Raw genomic sequence first — 20,933 nt, forward strand, 5'->3', positions numbered from 1 at the left:
ACCAATTGTATATACTTCCTCTCATCTATGCAGTTAATTTGGCTTGCTATTTTTATCTGTAACAGTTTTTGTATTCACTGATTCTACTTTATAAGCCTATCCCAAAATGACCATCCAGGCCAGAAGTACTTATTGGAATTTAATCTCCCAGAAAGCTTCTTTGGCCCATGGCCAGAGACCTCTAGCCTCCTTCCCCACTTGAGTGAGGTTCTTAGAAGACTGAGGCCTGTTCAGTATGGTCTATTTAGTGCTTCCTCCAGGGTGCTAGTCATTGGTGGAAAATTATGCCTTACTACACTGGCTTCTGGCCCTGCCTCTATGGGGTTCCTGACCTTCCTTCCCTTTTGTTTTAATATGAGAGTTTCAATCAAGCAAGTCCCACCTGGAATAGAGGATGGGGCATATAAAACACATGCTGTGTATTTTTTTGTTTGTTTTTTAGGAAATTATTGCTTTTTCTAGCAGAGGGCTCATAGTTTGTACCCATCTCCCACTGTAGCACATATTTGGAGCCTGACTCTGGGTCAAAGGGAGTGAGGGGTATGGCTAAAAAAGAGCTCTGTCATTTCTTAAGCTTCTTTCTCTGACCAAGAGGGACCCCTTTCCCTCTGGAAATGCTGTCTCTTGGTTCTTCATCCTAAACACAGGCAAACTCTTGTTTCTTCTTTTAGGTTCACTTGTCTTTGCCAAAATGGCTCAACTCCTGAATAGCATACTCACCATGGTCGAGGTGTTCCAGAAAAATGCTAAAGAGAATGGGGACTATACTTCACTGTACAAAGAGGAGTTGAAGCAGCTGCTGTTGGCTGAGTTTGGAGACATCCTCCAGGTAAGATGCGTAGACTCTGGGCCCCATGGAGTCAAGCATGATTGACTCTGACACTTGCATCCAGGGCTTGATGTTTTTTGTTTTATTTGGTCATGCTCCACCCTGTAACAAAAAGAACTTCCAGCAGCTCCTTCGTAGTTCTCTCTCAGCACACACACACGTGTGCATAAGCATGCTCATACACATACACACACACACACACACTTCTTCACATCTGAGCTTGAACAGGAGAGAATACAACTTCAAACTGGAAATTATTTCTCAGAATAAAATCTAGATTCATCTCTTAATTGCACATCCTTCTAGTTGCTGTATGTGGGATGTGGCCTCAGCATGGCGGGAGAAGCGGTGGGTCGGTGCGCGCCCGGGATCTGAACCCGGGCCGCCAGTAGCAGAGCGCGGGCACTTAACCGCTAAGCCATGGGGCCGGCCCCTAGATTCATCTCTTAATTTCTATATTTTGGTGCTGTCCACACATCTTCTCATTCATTCACTCATTTATTCAATAAAGAGTCTTTGGACACCTACTCCATACCAGCACCATCCTAGGCACTGGGGATACAAACATGAATAAAACCAGTTTCCCCTCCCTCCAGGATCTCACAGCGTGGTTGGAAAGAAGTAGGTAAACAAATAATTACAATATAGCATGTGATGGGATGGGATAGTTTTCTCGAATGACTCAAATTAATTATTAATGCAGCTGATTTTAAATACATGTATCTACTCCCTGTGGTCATGTTCCCATTGGTCCAGCAAGGGGTGGGTTTCTAAGAACCAGCTGATTGAAGACTAGAACCAAGCCTAAGCCACTTCAGATTAATGGTTTCTCAACCAAGGAAGGCTCATACATGACTGAATGGACTGGGGCATGGACATGGGAGCACATCTTAGTATCCACAGGAGAACATATGATTTTGCTCTTTGTTTTACCTTCTTACGGAGACCAAATGACCCAGACACTGTGGAAACCATCCTGAGCCTCTTGGATCAAGACAGAAATGGACATGTTGATTTTCATGAATATCTTTTGTTGGTGTTCCAATTGGCCCAAGCCTTTTATCATGAGCTGGATAATAAGTCATGTGGAGATAGAACCTCCCAGCAAGAAGGGGAGCAGGAGGGAACATGAGACCATAAGTTTCCAGGAAATATAGGCAGACAACACAGGGAGAGGCATGAGGGAGAAAGGCAAGACTCCCACCACAGTCAGTCTGAGAGACAAAACATCTGCCAGGATCAGTCTGAGAGACAGGATCAGGACTCCCGCTATGGTCAGTCTGAGAGACAGGATCAGGACTCCCGCTATGGTCAGTCTGAGACACAAGATAGGGGCTCCAGCTCTGGTCGAAGACTGAGTCATAAATCTAGGAGTGGCCAGCCTATAAGACAAGGATATATCTTTGCCTTAAATCAGTGTGAAAAATAAGTTCAAGATTCTCATTATGGCCAGTCTGTAAGACTTGGACAACAATCAAGCTGTGGCCAGTCTAGAAGAGTTAGAGAGGACTCTCACTCTACCCAGACAAACCAACAGGAATCAGGCTCTTATTATGGACAGTCTAGGAGGCTGCCTCAGGAATCAGGCTGTGGTCAGAGAGATAGGCAAGAATTGGATTCTCAGTATAGGCAGACAGACAGACAAGGCCAAAGTTCTCACTATGGTCAGACAGACAGATAAGGCATAGGTTTGCAGCATGGTCAAACAGACAGACAAGGCCAGAATTCTCACTATGGTCAGACAGACAGACAAGGCCTAGGTTCTCAGTGTGGTCAGGCAGACAGACAAGACCTGAGCTCTCAACATAATCAGACAGACAGACAAGGCCAGAGTTATTGTGGTCAGACAGACAGACGAGACCTGAACTCTCAATATGGCCAGCCAGACAGACAAGGCCAGAGTTATCGTTATAGTCAAACAGACAGACGAGACCTGAGCTCTCAATATGGCCAGACAGACAGACAAGGCCAGGGTTATTGTTATGGTCAGACAGACAGACAAGGCTTGGGCTCTCAATATGGTCAGTCAGAGACTGGGGAAACTGGACAAAATAGGTGCTTCCAAGGGAGCGAGGGAACAAGCAGAGGCACATATGTTGAGCAATCAGGAGGTCAGGAAGACCAAGTCAACAGACTCAAGGACAGGAAGTGAACCTAAATCAAGGACAGAGATTCCAGTCTAGGGAAGGGCAGCAGAACAGCCACCAGGCATGGGTGCCTAAGGAGGATAGCCAACACCACCAACACAAACTTGTAGCACAAATCCAGCAAGAAAGGCCACTCTGTCACAAAGGGAGGGACTGGCAATCATGCAGTAGTGAGCAGGGCCACAGACAGGCCCAGACCAGGCAGAGTCATGGTGAGGGGCAGAGCCACCAGGCAGAGGAAGAGCAGGGCCACCAAAGCTGGGGTAGACACAGTCATGAGGGTCAGGAAAGTCCATGTGAGACGCGGGACAGGCAAACCCATGAAGATGAGCAGAATCGTCAGAGACGAGACAGGCAAACCCATGAAGATGAGCTGAACTGTCAGAGACAAGACAGGCAAATCCATGAAGAGGATCAAAACTGTCAGCAGCAATGGGATAGGCAAACCCACGGGGAGAAAGAGAGGTATCAAGGGTCCAAGGATCAACAATCCTATGGGACCCAGCAATACTGTTCTAACAGAGGAAAATTCTGCATGAATGAGGATGGCCAGAGCCGAGGCTCCCAGGGAAGATGCAGTGACCTGGCCTTCCACCTACCCCAAAGCAGCGGGAGTCCCCAAAGAAGAGAACAGGATAGAAGTCTCCCTACCAAGACAGCTATTGCTCCCAACCCCTTCTATGACTATGTACAAGAGCAGAGAGCTCATGGGCACTAGGCTGTTGTGCACTAGAGCTAAAGCAACACAAAGCCAAGGAAGAATCTATGTGTCAAGTTCATCTTTACTTCCATTTAAGAGATTGAAAATGTACGTCTTCCTTCTCTCTTCTATTTTATCTACTCGCAAGGATGCTTTTGAGGACTATTATTCATTTTTAGGGCATTTCAGTTCTTTGAGCAGCAATTCTAGGGTATTCCGGTTGGGGGAAATCTGAGTGGTAAATTGGGTGAAATAATCAGATCCCAATTTTGATTAATTTGGGGATTTAAGTCATTTCCTGGTTTTCCCTCTGTGTAGGTGGGACCTGTTTGGATCATTGAAGGTAGAAAATTCTCCCAAAATTTCAGAAACAGGAAAGGTATTCTGAAGATATACATTATAGCCCAAGGAGAGGACAGCTGGATGAAACATCAGGTATGCAAGCCTCATAGTCTACACTAAAATGAAGCACAGGGAGAGGCTGCTAGGAGAGCCAGAGACCATGGAGGGCGTTGTTGATGTCAACAACGCCTCCTGTGGCCAGGCTCCTACTCCTCACTGGAGGGACTGTCCAATTAGCTCCTATCACTGGAGTTGACTGGACCAATTCCAGCTTGAAACATTTCTATTTTCTGGTCATATAAAATAGAGATAAAGCGTATGTCATCTATTTGCAGATTCCAAGGGGCCAAAACTGTAAATCTATAGATCCCAGAGCCTGAAAACCCTTCACAAGAAAATCTATAGAAATGTGTTAAAAGATCCAATAAATGATTGGTGAGCAATGATCTCATCTCTTTTCCTTCTTCACTATGGAGCCATGCTATCTTCATTTGTGGGCCGTTTCCCAAAAATAAGACCTCACTTCTCAACTTCTAAGATCTTTTTATTCTTTGAGTTCCTGGGCACTGAAAAAAGTAAGAATCAATATGAAACAAATAACAAAGAGTCAAAAGGAACTTACCTAAATATTATTTTCAGCTCCTTATCCCACAGAGGAGTCACATTTGACACTTCCCCCTCATTCACCTCCACATTCAAATGGTCATTAAGTCTTGCCAGCTCTACATCCTCCATACCTCTTGAATCTCTTGCCACTTCTCCATCTCCACTGCCTTAATCTCCCTTCTCTCCAGTGCTTCCCAGTGACTTTAGGATAAAGTTTCACTGCTTAGCATGGCACACAGGCCCTTCACCATCTGTCCCAGGTGACCCACCCAGCCCCGTCTCACGAAAGTCTCCTCCCAGGAGCATCCAATGCCAAGGACTTGGCCTTTTCTTCATATACCATGGTCTTTCATTAATTCATATCTTTGAATATACTGACCCATAGCCTGGAATACCTCCCCTCACCTCTATGCCTGGCAAAACCCTAGGCATCCTCTGTGTCCCAACTAAAACATCACATCTTCTGAATAGCCTTCCTTGACACCCAAGCACTCCTTTCTCTAAGTCCCCACTTATTTCTGTGATATCATTTGTCACACACTCTATTGTGATTATCTCCCCTACCAAACTGGGACTAAAACCAGATCTTATTCAACCTTGTACTGCTCAGCACTTAGTGCAGCCACTGATGTCTAGTGCGCTCATAGTTATTTGTAGTATAGATGGACAGATGGAGGAAATAAGTCTGGCTTTGGAATAAATTCAAATAAACATTTATCGGGCCTCTACTGTCTGTTACACAGACAAGAGAAACTGAATAAGACCTTTATTCAGTAAGGGCTCAATGAATGAAACAGTAACTTTTTTAGATATTTCAAGCAAAAGGGAATTTAATGCCTAGAGTTATAAGAGCTGAATTATTAGAAATCAGCAAGTGACCCCTGTAACTACTGAGTTCAAGTCATCACTAGAGCTACAATCCAGGATCAGACAGCTGGGATCCAGAAGCTGCTGGTATTCCTGCCAAAACTGCCTGTCAACATCCATGTCTCCATATCATATATACACATCTAATTAGAAAAATGTAATTCACATTCAGAACCTTAGCTGCATGGGAGTCTAGGAAATATAGAAGGAGATAAGAATGGATGCTGAGGGCCATTGGATCATAGTCACCATAGGAAGGATATAAAAACTCATAACAACAGCCCCTTTCCTCAAGGAGATTGCAATCTAATAAGAAATATGTGTACAGCAAACAACCATGAAACAAGGCAAGATGTCATAAGTACAAGAAAATTTCTGCCATGAAACCAAGAAAGGAGTGAGTAACTCGGCCTAGCAGGATGGAGAAAGGCTTTCACACAGGAAAGCACCTAAGCTAGGGCCATGATCCTGGGGGAGAGGGGATGAGAAGGGTTATGGCTTGTCCTGGGCCTTAAGCTCAATGGGGATGCCCATATGGTGGCTGCTCTTTAAATGACATAACTGTTCAGGGGTAAGATGAGTCTTCTTCACAAATGTTCTCTGTAACTTAGACCCTCCCAAGATAGCTAAACCAGAGGGTGGAAAATAAACTCAAAGGTGAGAGATCTCAAAATCTGGAAGCTGCTCAGTGTTCATGGAGGCTCCCAGTGAGTCAGCATGGCAGTGATGGATGGGAGGGATTTAGGCATTCCAGGCAGAGGGAACAGCATGAGTACAGCATGGAGAATAAAGTCCAGGAGTGTTTGATAAAGCAAAAAGTACATACATAGAACACTAAAGAGAGAAAATAGAGAGAGTCAAAGCTGAAAGGACGAATTGAGCCAGATCATGGAGGACCTCAAAGTCCACCATGAAGAGTTTGGATTTTTTTTCTGTTAGTAGTAAGAGCCACAAAAGTTTTCTGAGCAGAAAATGAGAGTATAAGAGGAAAGACTGGCAGGAAAGACATTTGGGATGGAGAGAAACAGCTAATGTAAGAATGGAGTTAGTTGAATTTGATCTGTGTAACTTCCCCATCACAGGTATAACTTAAGCCTGTGCACACCTTGGAACATGGCAGACTGGAGGGCTAATGCTGTCTCTAAGGCCAAAAGCCAAAGGCCTTTTGGGAAAGGGGAGGGGGGCACGCTCAAGAGGGTGTGAAAGGAGGAAAGAGAATTGTCCTATTTAATTGGTTTTTATTATCTTTTCCCTTTTTGCATTATTTTAATAGAAGCTTAATAAATGCTTATCATATTATTGAAAAGCCCAGCTCAAGTGCCAGCTCCTCCAAGAAGATTTCCTTGATTCCCCTTCCTCTCAGACAACAGTAACCACTCCTTCATCTTCAAGCAATGTCTTTGGAAACCTTCCACAACGATCATCACAATCTACATTATTGTAGGTATCAGTGAACATTCCTCACTCCCTGACTATATTAGAAGTTCCTTCAGAAAAAGGTTCATACTTTTTCTTCACATCATTGTTATCACCCAGAATACCTCAGAATAAGTATTTGGTGAGTGTTTGTTGAATCAAATTCAACTGAATGGACTCTCTCCATTACATTGCAACTCTTTCCTTCCATGCCTGGCACCACAATTCTGTGGCCATTGTCTTGTTCTGCCATTAGTACGCTTCCAAGCACCCGCCTTCCCCAACGACCCAGGACCCAATCTTTCTCTCTCTCAGACTTCCTGCCCCCTCCCCCCCCACACACACACACAAGCCCCATTAAAATAGAACTCCTGAGGGGTGGGTAATTTCCTCTCAGCACCACCAGCATTTTCCATGATTTACAGGATCCCAGATTGTGGCCATTCAATTTTCTTACTCCTTACTCCACTTTCCCCCTTCTTCTTCTCCCTTGCAGTCCAAATCTAACAATTTCTATCCCTCAACTCCTTGAAAGGCCAGTTCCAAACTTACCTCCTCGAATCTTCCCTCAGTGCTCTGTTGACTTTCATATACTCAGGTTTACCTGTGTGCGTTCTGCTTTCTGATAGCAGCATACACAAATGTTTTTCTGTTGCTTCAGTTATGTAGTTCATCCTTTCCACCAAAGCTATAAGGTCATTTAGAAGCTGATGAGTCCCTTATTCCTTTGAGAACCCAGCATAAATGGATTTGCAGCCATTGTTGTTGGCTAACTTACTCAAGCAGTTGGAGCCTAATTTGAATTGAACATTTATTGAGTACCCTTTGTCAAAATACAAACTCTTATTGCATTTTGCATAAAAGCAACTTGCTTTCTTGAGAGAAAAGGGCACTAAGAACAGCTATTAAACAGACAGCAACAGTCTTAAGAGAGAGAGCATTGAACTGGGAGTCAGGAAACTTGAGTTCTAGTCCTGTCACTGCTACTAATGCCATATACGACTTTGGGCAGTTTTTATCCCCATAACTGTGCTTCAGTTTTCTCATCCTTAAAAATCAGGAGTTGACATAATATAATCTATAATGTCTCCTTCAAGTCATAACGCTATGGTTTTATAACCAAATGTCTAAATGAATCAGCCAGGCTGACTAAATACAGTAAATATTCCAGAAGCTGAAAAAACACCTTGGAAGCAAACTGGAGAAAGATATCACATGGGGTTCTAGTGCCACCTACTGTTCACTGGATTCCCTGTGTCTTTAGATGTGTAGAAAAAATGACAAACACTGTTGGGAAGGGAACAGGTCACAGTATGGTGCTCTCCGCCCAGTGAACCAGTGAGACTTTTATCATATGGACTGGTCACCATTTTCTACTACAGCAGCTGTCATCCCTAACTGTGCAGTGTATATGCATTGTGTAGTATGCTATGGAGGTAAGAGCAGCGGTTTGGGAGTCTAATAGAAGTGAGTTCCAATCTTGGCCCAAACACTTAGCTTCCTGGGTGATTGGAACCTCAGCTTCTTCATTTTAAAATTCTTATAATAATATATTCTTCACAGAGTGACTATGAGGATCCATGGAGTGCCTGGGATGGTGCCTGGCACGTGCTAGACACTAGAGAACTGTGAAGATACAACTCATGCCCTAAAAGAGCTTGCAGTTAGTCGGGGGTAGAGGCAAGTGCTAAGCTATGCATATAAGTAATGATGATTCAATGTACAAGACTCGTTGATGATCTCATGCACACCAAGAGCTGTAACAGAAGGCGGTAAGGCAAGAAGAAAGAAAGCACCCATGGGGGCTCAAAGGAGGGGCAGACCACATGTAGGTGGGGCAAGACAAGTGTCTTCATGGTAGGGGAAGCATCTGTCCCGGGCTGTAATGAATGATTAGGATTTAAATAAGCAGACAGATTTCTTCAATCACTATTATACTCATCCTTATCATCTCACTTTAAATTTCATCTTCATAAAGCTATCCCCTACTCCTACCTTAGGCATTAATTTTTCCACTCCACTTGTCTGCTCCTACTATTCTCAGTCCTCTACTGTGAAATTCTAATTAATTCTGCTTATTTTAATGTTGCTAATTTGTAAGTCTGTCTTTCACACCGTCTTCCACATACTTCACTAAAGTCAGGGAAATCATGGATCTAATTCATTTATAAGGCGCCACAGTGCAATGTCTACTAACAGAAGCATCTTACATATGTATAACATTGGGGCTGCCATTCAAAAGTCTCAGATTCATCGTTTCATTCATCCAACAAACACTGATGACTACAATTTGCTGGATGCTGTGATGGGCACGGGGGTGGGGTTGGGATGGGGGTGAGGTACAGAGGCAAGGTGTCTGGCATTCACAATCTACGAGGCAGAGGACAATCACAATTCCATGTGATGGGTCCAAAAGAACAAACAACTGTTTGCAAATACAAGTAAAAAATAACCATCACTAACTTTCCCTGAGCACTTAGTGTGTGCTGGGCACAGTACTGAGAGCTCACATGCCTTATTCCACGGAATCCTTTCATGAACCCTAGTAAGTTAGGTGCTTTTTATTATCTCCATTTTACAGATGAGGAAGCTGAGGCATAGAGAGATTAAATAACTTACCCAAAGTTATATATCTTGTAAGTGGCAAGAACAAAATTCAAATCCAGGTCTGACTTATAGAGTCCGTGTTTTTAAATCACTGTGTTGCCTCCCACGCCAATGAAAAGAGCCTACCCAATGAATGCTATAATTCATGGAGCAGCATCTGGCATGTAACTACCAAGTCAACCGGTCTTTGCTAGAAGAGCTACACAGAAGACATGATGCGAGGTACTGTGGAAGGCACAACAATGAATCAAACTGTCCCTGTCCTCGAGGAGCTCACAGTCCACTGAGAGATGTAGTACATATAAATCGATACATTTAATTCAAAGAATACCATGATAAGCCTATAATCAAGCACAAGGGCCAGAGGAAGAAAAAATTACAGCTAAGTGGGGAATAATAGTGGGATTCTTGCTGGAAGACGCATTTGGCCTGGGCCTTTAAGGATGAGTAGGCTTTAGAGAAGCAATATGGGGGAAGAGGTAGAATGAAGGTCACAAGGCTCACAGCATTAGGCATGACAGATCAGACTAGGGCTTTTAATTGATTGTAATCATAATATGAGAGGAGCAAACTGTGATTCCTTTAAGAAAAAATAAAACATCCTAAAGTATGGCACCAAAAGCAAAGGCAACAAAAGTAAAAATAGATAAATTGGACTACATCAAAATTTAAAACTTCTGTGCATCAAAGGATACAATCAACAGAGTGAAAAGACAACCTATAGAATGGGAGAAAATATTTACAAATCATACAGCTGATAAGGGATTAATATCCAGAATATATAAAAATAACTCACAAAACTCAACAACAATGACAAAAAGTAAACAATCCAATTAAAAAGTGTGCAAAGGACTTGAAGAGACATTTCTCTAAAGAAGGTATACAAATAGCCAACAATCACATGAAAAGATGCTCAACATCACTAATCACAAATCAAGGGCCGGCCCGGTGGCTTAGGGGTTAAGTGCACGCGCTCCGCTGCTGGCGGCCCAGGTTCGGATTCCGGGCGCGCACCGATGCACCGCTTCTCTGGCCATGCTGAGGCAGCGTCCCACATACAGCAACTAGAAGGATGTGCAGCTATGACATACAACTGTCTACTGGGGGGAAAAAAATAAATAAATAAAATAAAATTATAAAAAAAAAATTACAAATCAAAAGCACAATGAGGTACCACCTCACACCCATTAGGATGGCTGCCATAAAAAAAAAAAAACTAAAATTAAAAAAAAAAACAGAACATGCTAAGTGTTGTCAAGGATGTGGAGAAATTGTAACCCTTGTACACTATTAGTGGTTATGTGAAATCGTGCAGCCATTATAGAAAACAGTATTCTGTTTTCTCAAAGTTGCTCAAAAATTTAAAAATAAAATTACCACATGAGGGCCGGCCGTGGCTTAGTGGTTAAGTGTGCGTGCTCCGCTGCCGGCAGCCCGGGTTCGGATCCCGGGCACACACCCACACACTGCTTCTCCAACCATGCTGAGGCCGCGTCCCACATACAGCAACTAGAAGGATGTGCAACTATGACATACAACTATCTACTGGGGCTTTGGGGGAAAAATAAATAAATAAAAAATTTTTTTTAAAAATTACCACATGATCCATCAATTGCACTTCTAGGTATATATCCAAAAGAATCGAAAACAGGGTCTTGAAGAGATAATTGTACACTCGTGTTATAGCAATATTATTGACAATAGCCAAAAGATGAAAACAACCAGTGTCCATTGATGGATGAATGGATAAACAAAATGTGATATTTACATACAATGGAATATTATTCAGCCTTAGAAAGGAAGGAAATTCTGACACATGCTACAAGGTGGATGAACCTTGAGCAAATTATGCTAAGTGAAATGTCAGTCATAGAAAGATAAATACTGTGTGATTCCACTTACACAAGGTACCTAGAGTAGTCAAATTCATAGATACAGAAAGTAGAATAGTGGCTGCCAGGGGCTTGGGGAGAGAGGAATAGGGAATTACTGTTTAATAAGATTGACAGAGTACTTTTCAAGATGAAATGAGTACTGGAGATTGATTACACCACAATGTGAATGTACTTTAATGAACTGTACATTTAAAAATGGTTAAGGTATAAATTTTATGTTATGCATATTTTACCACAGTTAAAATTTTTTTAATTAAAAAGAAAGCAACCTTAGGTTAAATTAATAGAAACAGTGTCAGATAGGAAGGAAATAGAACTCTCTACCCTGCACTGCTCAGTCCAGACATCATGAGAGGCATTGCAACCTGGAGTTCTTCAGAAGAGTGTGATGAGGACTTCTCTCCTAGAGAAGACTTAAAGGATGTTAGAGGTGTTTGCAAGTATCTGAAGACTGTCACATAGAATAAGGAGCAATTCTACCCTGCTTGAGAGAGCAGGACTAGAGCTAATATTTACAAGTTCAAAGGAAGGTGATTTTACCCAATTTAAGGAGAAATTTCCTTATATTTATAACAGCCCCAAAACCGAGTCCACTCCTTTAGGAGGGAGTGATCTTATCATCACTAGTCCTGCTTAAGAAGAGACTGCTTCACCATCAGTCAGGATCACTGCAGAGGGACTTTTGCAATGGATGGGATTTGAGTTAGATGATTTCTAAGTTGAACTAGATGATCCAGCTCTGATTTTCTGCTGTAAAGGAGTCACCTAGTGCAACTTCCCACATAAATCTCAGAAATCCCTCCCAGAAATCTCTGCCTTGGCATCCTTGCCAAATGGTTTCCCAGCCTCTGTTGGAACCTGGTTTGAAAACAGTAAAGCTCTAGGATATTTTCACTCATGTGCCCTACTCCCACCTACGGTGTAGCTGGATGAATTTGCGGTGAGTCAGATGGGAAACAAAACAAGCCACACTTCACATTTAATCCCTCCATGTGTCTGAGCAGAGAACCCAGGGGCTTGTGAATCACTCCATGATTGCTCTCCTGGGTAGGACCAATGGTCCACACAGCTGCTTGTATCCTCACTGTGTAAAAAGCAGAGGGAGAGAAGGGTGTCCACACACACTAGGATGCCCCCGCACAAGCAGCTCGTTGTGTTTTAGCTTCTGCAAATTTATCCAAGCTCTTCTGCTTGGATAAAATATCTGCACTTCCCACCCTATCAACTTCATCAGAGAGTTAATCCCACATAATTACAAACCAAAATGGCCCTAATTCTTCTCTATTCATTTGTCTTTGAATTTCAAAGAGAGAGTCCCCTATTTTCAGAAAATTCTCTCCAAAGAAAGGTAGGAATTTCCGGAAGACTAGGAGCCACATTCAGGAGATGTAAGAGGAAAGAGCTTAAAGTAAGATTCAGAAACTACCAAAGTCCTCTCCTCTTTAGGATTTATTCCCTTTGAGAGAAAACCAAAAAAGCCAGGAAGCTAAAGTCATTGCCCCACAGAAATTAATAAGGGTTTTCACCATAATTTGATTAAATAAAACCCTATAACGAAACTAGAGTAAGGAAAGGAGTCAGATTCCTTGACCTACTGGGTCTCTACCAGTTCAAAATATCATGGCCTTTGATACGGAAACTTCATTCATTCATTCATTCATTCATCGACTCATTTATTCATTCATCAACAAATACTGAGTGCCTACTAAGTTCCAAGAACCACCCAGGCACCAGGGATACAGCAATTTTAAGAAATAGACAAGGCCGGCCCCGTGGCTTAGCAGTTAAGTGCGTGTGCTCCGCTGCTGGCAGCCCAGGTTCGGATCCCGGGCACGCACCTACGCACCGCTTGTCAGGCCATGCTGAGGCCGAGTCCCACATACAGCAACTAGAAGGATGTGCAGCTATGACATACAACTATCTACTGGGGCTTTGGGGGGAAAAATAAATAAATAAAGTTTAAAAAAAAATAGACAAAAAACATGTCTTTGTAGAGTTTACATCCTAATAAAGAGACAATAGGGAACAAATAAGTTAAATACATATTACATCAGATAAAGACAAGTGCTACAGGAAAAAAAGCAATGAAAGCAGATAAGGAATGTTGAGGGTCATAGTATTAAATAAGTCTCCTGAGAAAGTAAACTGGAGCAAAAGCCTGAAGACAGTCAGGTAAAGAAACAAATGAATATTTGGGGAAGAGTATCCCAGGCAGAGGGAATAGCAGCTGCAAAGGCAGTGGTGCGCCAGGTGTATTCAGGAAATAGTAGAGACAAGCGGGTATAAAATGAGCAAGGGGGTGAGTCACAGGGGATGAGGTCAGAGCGGTCACTCTGCAGACCCACAATCATGCAGGGTCTGGTAGGCTTGAGGATTTTGGATTTTCCTCAGAGTAAGCTGGAGAGCCATCAGATGGTTCTGCCTCAATCCTTTTCCATTTCCTGCACACATCTAGGATTCTTCCTTTATGTGTTTGAGCCTACAGATCTGGACTAGATGATATTGACTCAAATGAACTCCCATGCCTGTGCAGGCTGTCATCTGACTCTTGGTCCTGCTCATAGCTCCAGAAGTCCTGTCACCTGGGAGCAACATCCTCAGGGGTGCTGCACTTGGTTAACCAGCATGAGCCCACAAATGTCACATGGCTGCCCAAAAATCACAACAGCCCACGAAGTTAAAAGGGGGTCAGATAAGAAACAAAACACAGTGTCTGTCTTCAATGAGTTTATAATCCAGTTAGAAAATCAAACACACACACACAGGCACATGCGCACACACACACACATACAGACTTTGGGATGATTACAAAGCAACCTATTAACAAGTGTAAAATTTAATATGCTATATTATACCACATGTATAGCTTTTTTATGTTCTCACTCACAAATCTTATATCAACACTTCAAAGTAGTTATAGCTATGAATACCTTACAGGTAAAGAAACTGATGAGCTTTAATGACTTCCCCAAAAGGATCCAGCTAATTAACTTGTAGCAGAGCCAGGGTTTGAACCCAGATCTTCAGAGTCTATGTTCTGGAGTCTTGGCACTACACCACAGCTGGGCCATCTTTGACAAAATAATGCACAAGGGACTACCTAAAGAGGAGTCATCAGAATCTGGTAAAATTAACCAGATATTCTTTGGAGGAGGAGTTTTGAGCCAAGTCTTAAATACGGAATGGATGTGGGTTGGTATCCTGGAAAAGGGCAGGAATCCTGGACATCAGGAGTGGTTTGAGTCGAGACACAGATGAACATCTATCAAGTTAAATGCAGGGAATAACAAAGAGATTAGCTGTCTATAGGAAAGTGTCATTTTAGGAAGTGACTGAGGATTATGTAGAAGAGGGGCATTCAGTCCTTTCTTCTTGACCCCTCACACCTTTAGCATCCGTAATCCCCTTTCTCTCCAGGTTCTCTTACTCCTCTGGAAACTTCTTTTTTTTTTTTTTCCTTTGGTGAGGAAGATCAGCCCTGAGCTAACATCCATGCTAATCCTCCTCTTTTTGCTGTGGAAGACCAGCTCTGAGCTAACATCTATTGCCAATCCTCCTCCTTTTTTTTTCCCCCAAAGCCCCAGTAGATAGTTGTATGTCATAGTTGCACATCCTTCTAGTTGCTGTATGTGGGACACGGCCCCAGCATGGCCAGACAAGCGGTGCATCGGTGCGCGCCCAGGATCCGAACCCGGGCCACCAGTAGCGGAGCGCGTGCACTTAACCGCTAAGCCACAGGGCCGGCCCCTCTTCTGGAAACTTCTTAGGCTCCCTCATGAGCTTCTCCTCCCCTCTTTGTCACCTTTAATGAGGCTTTTCCTGCTCTTCTTTCTGTATGCCAAATGCTTCTCTATCTTGACTACCACTATATCATCTGGAGAGTTCTAAAAACAACTGATGCCTGGATCCCACTCCCATAAATTCTAATTTTATAGGTCTGTGGTGTGACCCAAGCTATCTGGCTTCTTAAAAGTTCCTCCAGCTGGTTCTAATGCACAGCCAAGGGTGAGAACCACTGTACCACACCCTTCCCCTCCTCCCCGCCCCTCCCGTCAATCTCATCTCCTTTTGAGGTTGCAATCACTTCATTCCTGCTGATGGCTTCCAAATCTATATCTCTAGCCCAGATTTCTCTCCTGAGTTCCAGACCTGTATGTCCAACTGCCTCTTGGACCTCTTTATCTAGATGTTTCACAGGCACCTCAAACTCAACATGCTCAAAATGGAACTCTTCCTTTTGCATCCCTCTCCCTGTAAACAATCCCACTGTCTGCCCAGCTGCTCAAGCCAAAAACCCAGACCTCCTCCTGATTCCTTCCTCTTCCTCACCTTCTATATCCAATATGTCAGCAAGCCTTATGGATTTCTACTTCTTAAAATCTTTCCAATTTGGGGGCCAGCCCCGTGGCATAGTGGTTAAGTGTGCACGCTCCGCTGCTAGTGGCCCGGGTTCAGATCCCTGGTGCTTACCAATGCACTGCTTGTCAGGCCATGCTGTGGCGGCGTCCCATATAAAGTGGAGGAAGATGGGCAGGGATGTTAGGTCAGGGCCAGTCCTCCTCAGCAAGCAAAAAAAAAAAAAAAGAAGATTGGAATGGATGTTAGCTCAGGGCTGATGTTCCTCACACACACACACAAAAAAAATCTTTCTGAGTCAAATGATTTTCTCCAGTCCAACTTTAAATACCTTAGTTCAGGCCTCCATTTCTCACCCTTTTTACTGCAATGGATGTCTAAGTGACTTTGCTGTCTCCTATCTAGCCCTCTTCCAATCTATTCTCAATGCTTCTGCCATAGTGACGTCTCTAAAATGCAAATTTAATTATGTCATCATGTCATCTCCTGCCTAAAATCCTATAATGGCTCTCCATAGTCCATGGGATAAAGTCTAAATTCCTTACCTTTGCCCACAAAGTCCTTCATGATCTCCTCTGCTTAGCTTTCCCAATCTCACCTCTTATTCCTCCCTATCTCACACCCTACACCTAACTTGTCCCGCAGGATTTGGCACAAGCATCACCTTCTCTAAGCTGCCTTCCTTGAGCGTACTGTCTGGGTGAGGTGCCCCTTCAATGTACACCCATGACACCCTCTATCATAGCCTTTATTATCCCAGATTAAAATAATGAGTTGATCTGCATGACTCCCTGACCACACTGTAATCTCCTCAAGGGCTGGGACCATGTCTTATTCCTCTTTGTATCCCCAGTTCTTCACACATCACAAGTGTTTAATTAAGGTTTATTGAATAAATGAATGAATGAATGATGGATGGGAAGTCAGCAGGCAAAGAGAATTGAACAACCAACCAACAATTGTACATTTAGCAATAGGTGGTCACTGTAAACTTCTTAATCAGAAGAGTGGCATAATGAAAATAGTACTTGAGAAAGAATATTTTGATAATAGATTATATGGTATAGATTGGTCACCAGATAGTGGGACATTGAGCAAATCACTAAACCTCATAAGTGTCAGCTTCTTCATCTAAAAAAATTCGCATATTATTACCTGTGGGACCTATTTCATAAAGTTGTTGCAAACATAAAATGAAATCAAATTTGTGAAAATTTTCGGAAGGCATAAATCACTATACAAATGTAAGAGATTATAATTATGTAAATAACAAGAAGTGTGGCCACCAAAGAGTGTTTAGTAAAACCCACAGCAGCAGGGCATAGTGGGAAAGAACGTGGGCTAAAGGTCAGCTCCACCTTTTCACTATCATGTGACCTTGGATAGGTGACTTGTGTCTCTATGCCTCATTTTCTTCATCCGCAAAATATGAATACCACACTCATAGGTTTATTATGTTATTTTTGTATCTAGTATAGAGCATGACGAATGGAAGGCATTCAATAAATTATAGTTTCCCTTCCCTCCTGAGCAACCACTCTGCACTTATCCGTGTGAGATATTATCCCCAGCCTCTGACGCAGGGACTAGAGCCCAGAGAAAATGAGGGTAAGTGGAGAGCTGCACTTACAGAGACTTGTCCTAGTGCCTAAGTAGAAGGAGAGGTAGGAAACTCTTTGCAACCAAGTGAGAACCACAAGGAGATAATGGGCTAAACAATGCCTTAGATAAATGAATTACTTCGAAGATTAAAATGGAGGGGAGGAGGCAACAAAATAGCTTTGGAACCTGATTTCCAAACAGGCAAGTCCCTGGGAGCGAATGAGCTATATGGCATGGGGTCTGGGAGTGAGACCAGGGGAGAAGAATCCCTTACCCATCTCCCTCTCTCTCCCTTGTGCTCATGAGTCACCCAGCAGCCTCAGGCAAGTCCTTCCCACCTCTGCCTCCATCTCACCCTCAGGAAAAAGGCCATAGTAATAATATAAGCACAGCAGAAAACTGAAATGGTTTGGACTTCCGACAGCAAAAAGCCACTCAAATACCAGGTCCTGATGATATGAGGTAAAGAATAGCCTAAGACACCAGTCCTAGATTTCCTGGGCACATCGTAAGAAAAAGCCAATGACAGGGAAAATATCCAGCAAACGTGTCTGAAATTCAGCAAGTGGATGTTTGGCCAGGTTTAATGAAGAGACTTTGCCTGAAACCTGACACGTGGTAGGAAAAAGATTTAATGCAGAAACATAAAATAATCAGAGGGAACACCCCACAATAACAGAAGCTGATTGTTAACTGATAGATAAAGGACGGAGAATAGAAACCGCACAACATTCATGGTGCTTTCAAGGGGGGGAATGTTCCACGGGACACCATGAAAGCAGGAGTCATGCGAAAGCCCCTGGACGGTTCCACACACAGGAATCTTCCTGACCTCGGTTCTCTCTTCACGGATCTGTTCCCAAGATTCTGCATTTAGATGCCAAGGGAAGGAAAAGAACATGGAGAAAATTAAAAAATCTCTTCTTGCTTTTTTTCCTATAAGCTCAACGTACTTCACAGTTTACGATCTCATTTATTCTAATACCCCCACCCCCAGGAGGAAGGGAGGAAGCAGGAGTCATTATCTTAATTTCGTAGATAGATACTCGTAGCCCAGAGAGCTTAAGTGACTCACCTGAGGTCATACAGTATACCAATGTCTGAGCTGGGCCCACAGTAGGGACCCTCCAGCTCCCAACTTACCACAAGACCAGCCAGAATCTATTTAAAAATTAATAGTTCCCAAAGAAGACACATTATTACCCCCTGACACTACTATGTACAAAAAAGATCCAAGTGCACAGTTCTGGGAGGAAATCTGGCGCTGATAGCATGAAGCCATTCTTATTGTGTTGAAAAATTATCAGTACAAATGATTTCAAGATGTTATTCATAATATAGTACAACCTACGATCTGCACTCCTAAGATCTCTGTAGTAACTTATACCCAAACGCATACTCTATAATCAAAACTCACGCATTACATTACAGTTCCCGTAATGAAAAAAGAAAAGGCCAAAATGAAAAGTTCAGTTCAGAAGATGTCTGGTTCATTCCCTGGCCTTGGGTACAAGTTCATGCCTAGAAAGTTTATGCAGTAGGAAAGACAGTTCACCTATGTTTCCATGAGAATTTTGAAGGGAGCATTTCCTCGCCTCCCTTGACTCCACAGGGCAAAAGGAAGCCCCGTGAGAAGCCACAGAAAGAGGGAAAGGGACTGCGTGCTGCCTGTCTGAATGGGACATGCTCGAGACTCTCTCAGCTCCAATTTCCTCAGGGGTATTCTATGGAATGTCATTTTCAGAAGATAGATGGGGGGGTGGGGGGATGGAGTTAGTGGTCCATGAGTTTCAGATATGGTTTATGCTAGAGTTCCCCCCTTTGGAAACTCACAACACACATCAGGCTTTGAGAAGTCCTGCTGTACATGAATAAAAAATAAATAACTTCTTTCAATTTGTTTAACCTCGAGTTCCCAAATTTAGTTAACATTAGAGCCTAAAGTACTTGAATACCTGGGAAGATCTGATGAAACTAGTGCTTTAACTAGAAATCCTATTTGGAGGATAAATCCTATAAAAGGATATCGTAATGCTATCTCCAAGCGAAAGAAAACTATCTTGGGCTTCTCATGTGGCCTGTAATCAGCATGATCAGAACCACACCACCTGCATCCTTCTCTAAATGCCTGGAACTTGGAATCACTCATTCAAGACGGACCTCTCCTTTTGGAGAGTAGAGGAAAGACAGCATGTAGATAAGAAAGAACTGCAGAAGGGTAATAGGAATGCCTGAGCCCGTCTATTTTGATTCATCAATATTGGACACCAAAAACAAAATTCAGACTAGAAGACAAAACACAAATTTCAAACAACATATCCTACTATCTTCCAGACCCCTAAGTTATTGCTTCCTTAGCTCTAATTATCCATGGTTCACACATCAACAGATTGGTCCAAAAGAGCAGATCACATCTGGCCAAGCCAGCAAGTCAGAACCCCAGCTCAGCTACTGGGTGATATCTGGCAGAAAACTTAACCTCGCCGTGGCCTTGTTTCCACATCTGGAAAGTGGAGTCGGCAGCCCTTCCATCAGGCTAGGCTGGATGGGGAAAAATTAATAAAAAAAAGATCATAAAATTGTTTGCAATACATTCAGTGTCCTGTAAAATCTTGATAATTATAATCAAGCTGTGGCTAGAAGTTTGCAAGGTCCTCACATGACATTCAGCAGTCACTGCGCTGGTGTCTGATAACAGGATGCTCTCAGCCCCAGTGCCTCTACCAGCTGCACGAACTGGTCTTAGCCAAGTCTGGTTTCTTTACACAAAGTTGTCAGGGGAGAAACATTGCTGAGTTCAAGTCATCTTGGTCTAATCATCACTGTGTCTCATCAGAGACAAGATCTTCCCAGCCTCCTAACAAAGATCATGAACTTCTGTGTATCTATGGCTGAGGGGACCACGGCCTTCTTGAAACTGACATCTGCTGTGGAGGGCTGCCCCACTGTACAGCATGTGTTCATTCTAACTGCGTCAAAGGGGCAAAAACATTAGCTAAACTATGATGGGGATGGTAAAGGGAAGATCGTTTAACTGGTACTTTCCATATCAAAGTAGTGTCACCTCCACACAGGCAGCAAAGAATCAAAGGAGTAGTATTGAATGACGGTAATGACTATGGGTTTTAGAATCAGATAGATCTGGATTCAAATTCCACTTCTGCCACTTGCCAGCGTCTTTGACCTTAGGTAAGTCACTTAACATCTCGAAGTCTCAGTTTCCCCATCTACAAAATGAGAGTAATCATGCTTACTACACAGGATTGGTTAAGAATTAAAGAAGAGACAACAGTTACTATTGTATCTGGCTTACAGGGATGATGATGATGGTGATGGTGATGACGATGACAGTGATGATGGTGAGGACAACGACAGTGATGATCACAAAAATAAAAACTAGACTCCCCACAACTATGTCATATAGGCCAAAACTCCCTCCAGTAAACTAGAAATGTGGGACAGAGGTATCTCTTGTCCATCTTGCGTTCTCAGTACCTGGGCCAGTGCTTAGTGAGTCTGATTAGCCTGAATTGATTATATGATGCTGAGTGCAGAGGATTAGGCTG

At 43.0% G+C, this 20,933-nt stretch overlaps 1 protein-coding gene across 1 annotated transcript; it reads left to right on the forward strand.

Annotated features, from left to right (window-relative positions):
* The first annotated feature begins 691 nt into the window (after positions 1-691).
* RPTN (repetin) lies at positions 692-3,694 on the forward strand. Its single transcript, XM_087443059.1, is given in 4 exon segments — positions 692-829; positions 1,176-1,177; positions 1,775-2,937; positions 2,940-3,694. Coding segments are annotated over 4 exon segments (2,058 nt in total).
* Positions 3,695-20,933: the final 17,239 nt, after the last annotated feature.

Source organism: Ceratotherium simum, chromosome 2 (genome assembly GCF_057802395.1).
Source record: "Ceratotherium simum simum isolate JZ-2026a chromosome 2, ASM5780239v1, whole genome shotgun sequence".
NCBI lineage: Eukaryota > Metazoa > Chordata > Mammalia > Perissodactyla > Rhinocerotidae > Ceratotherium > Ceratotherium simum.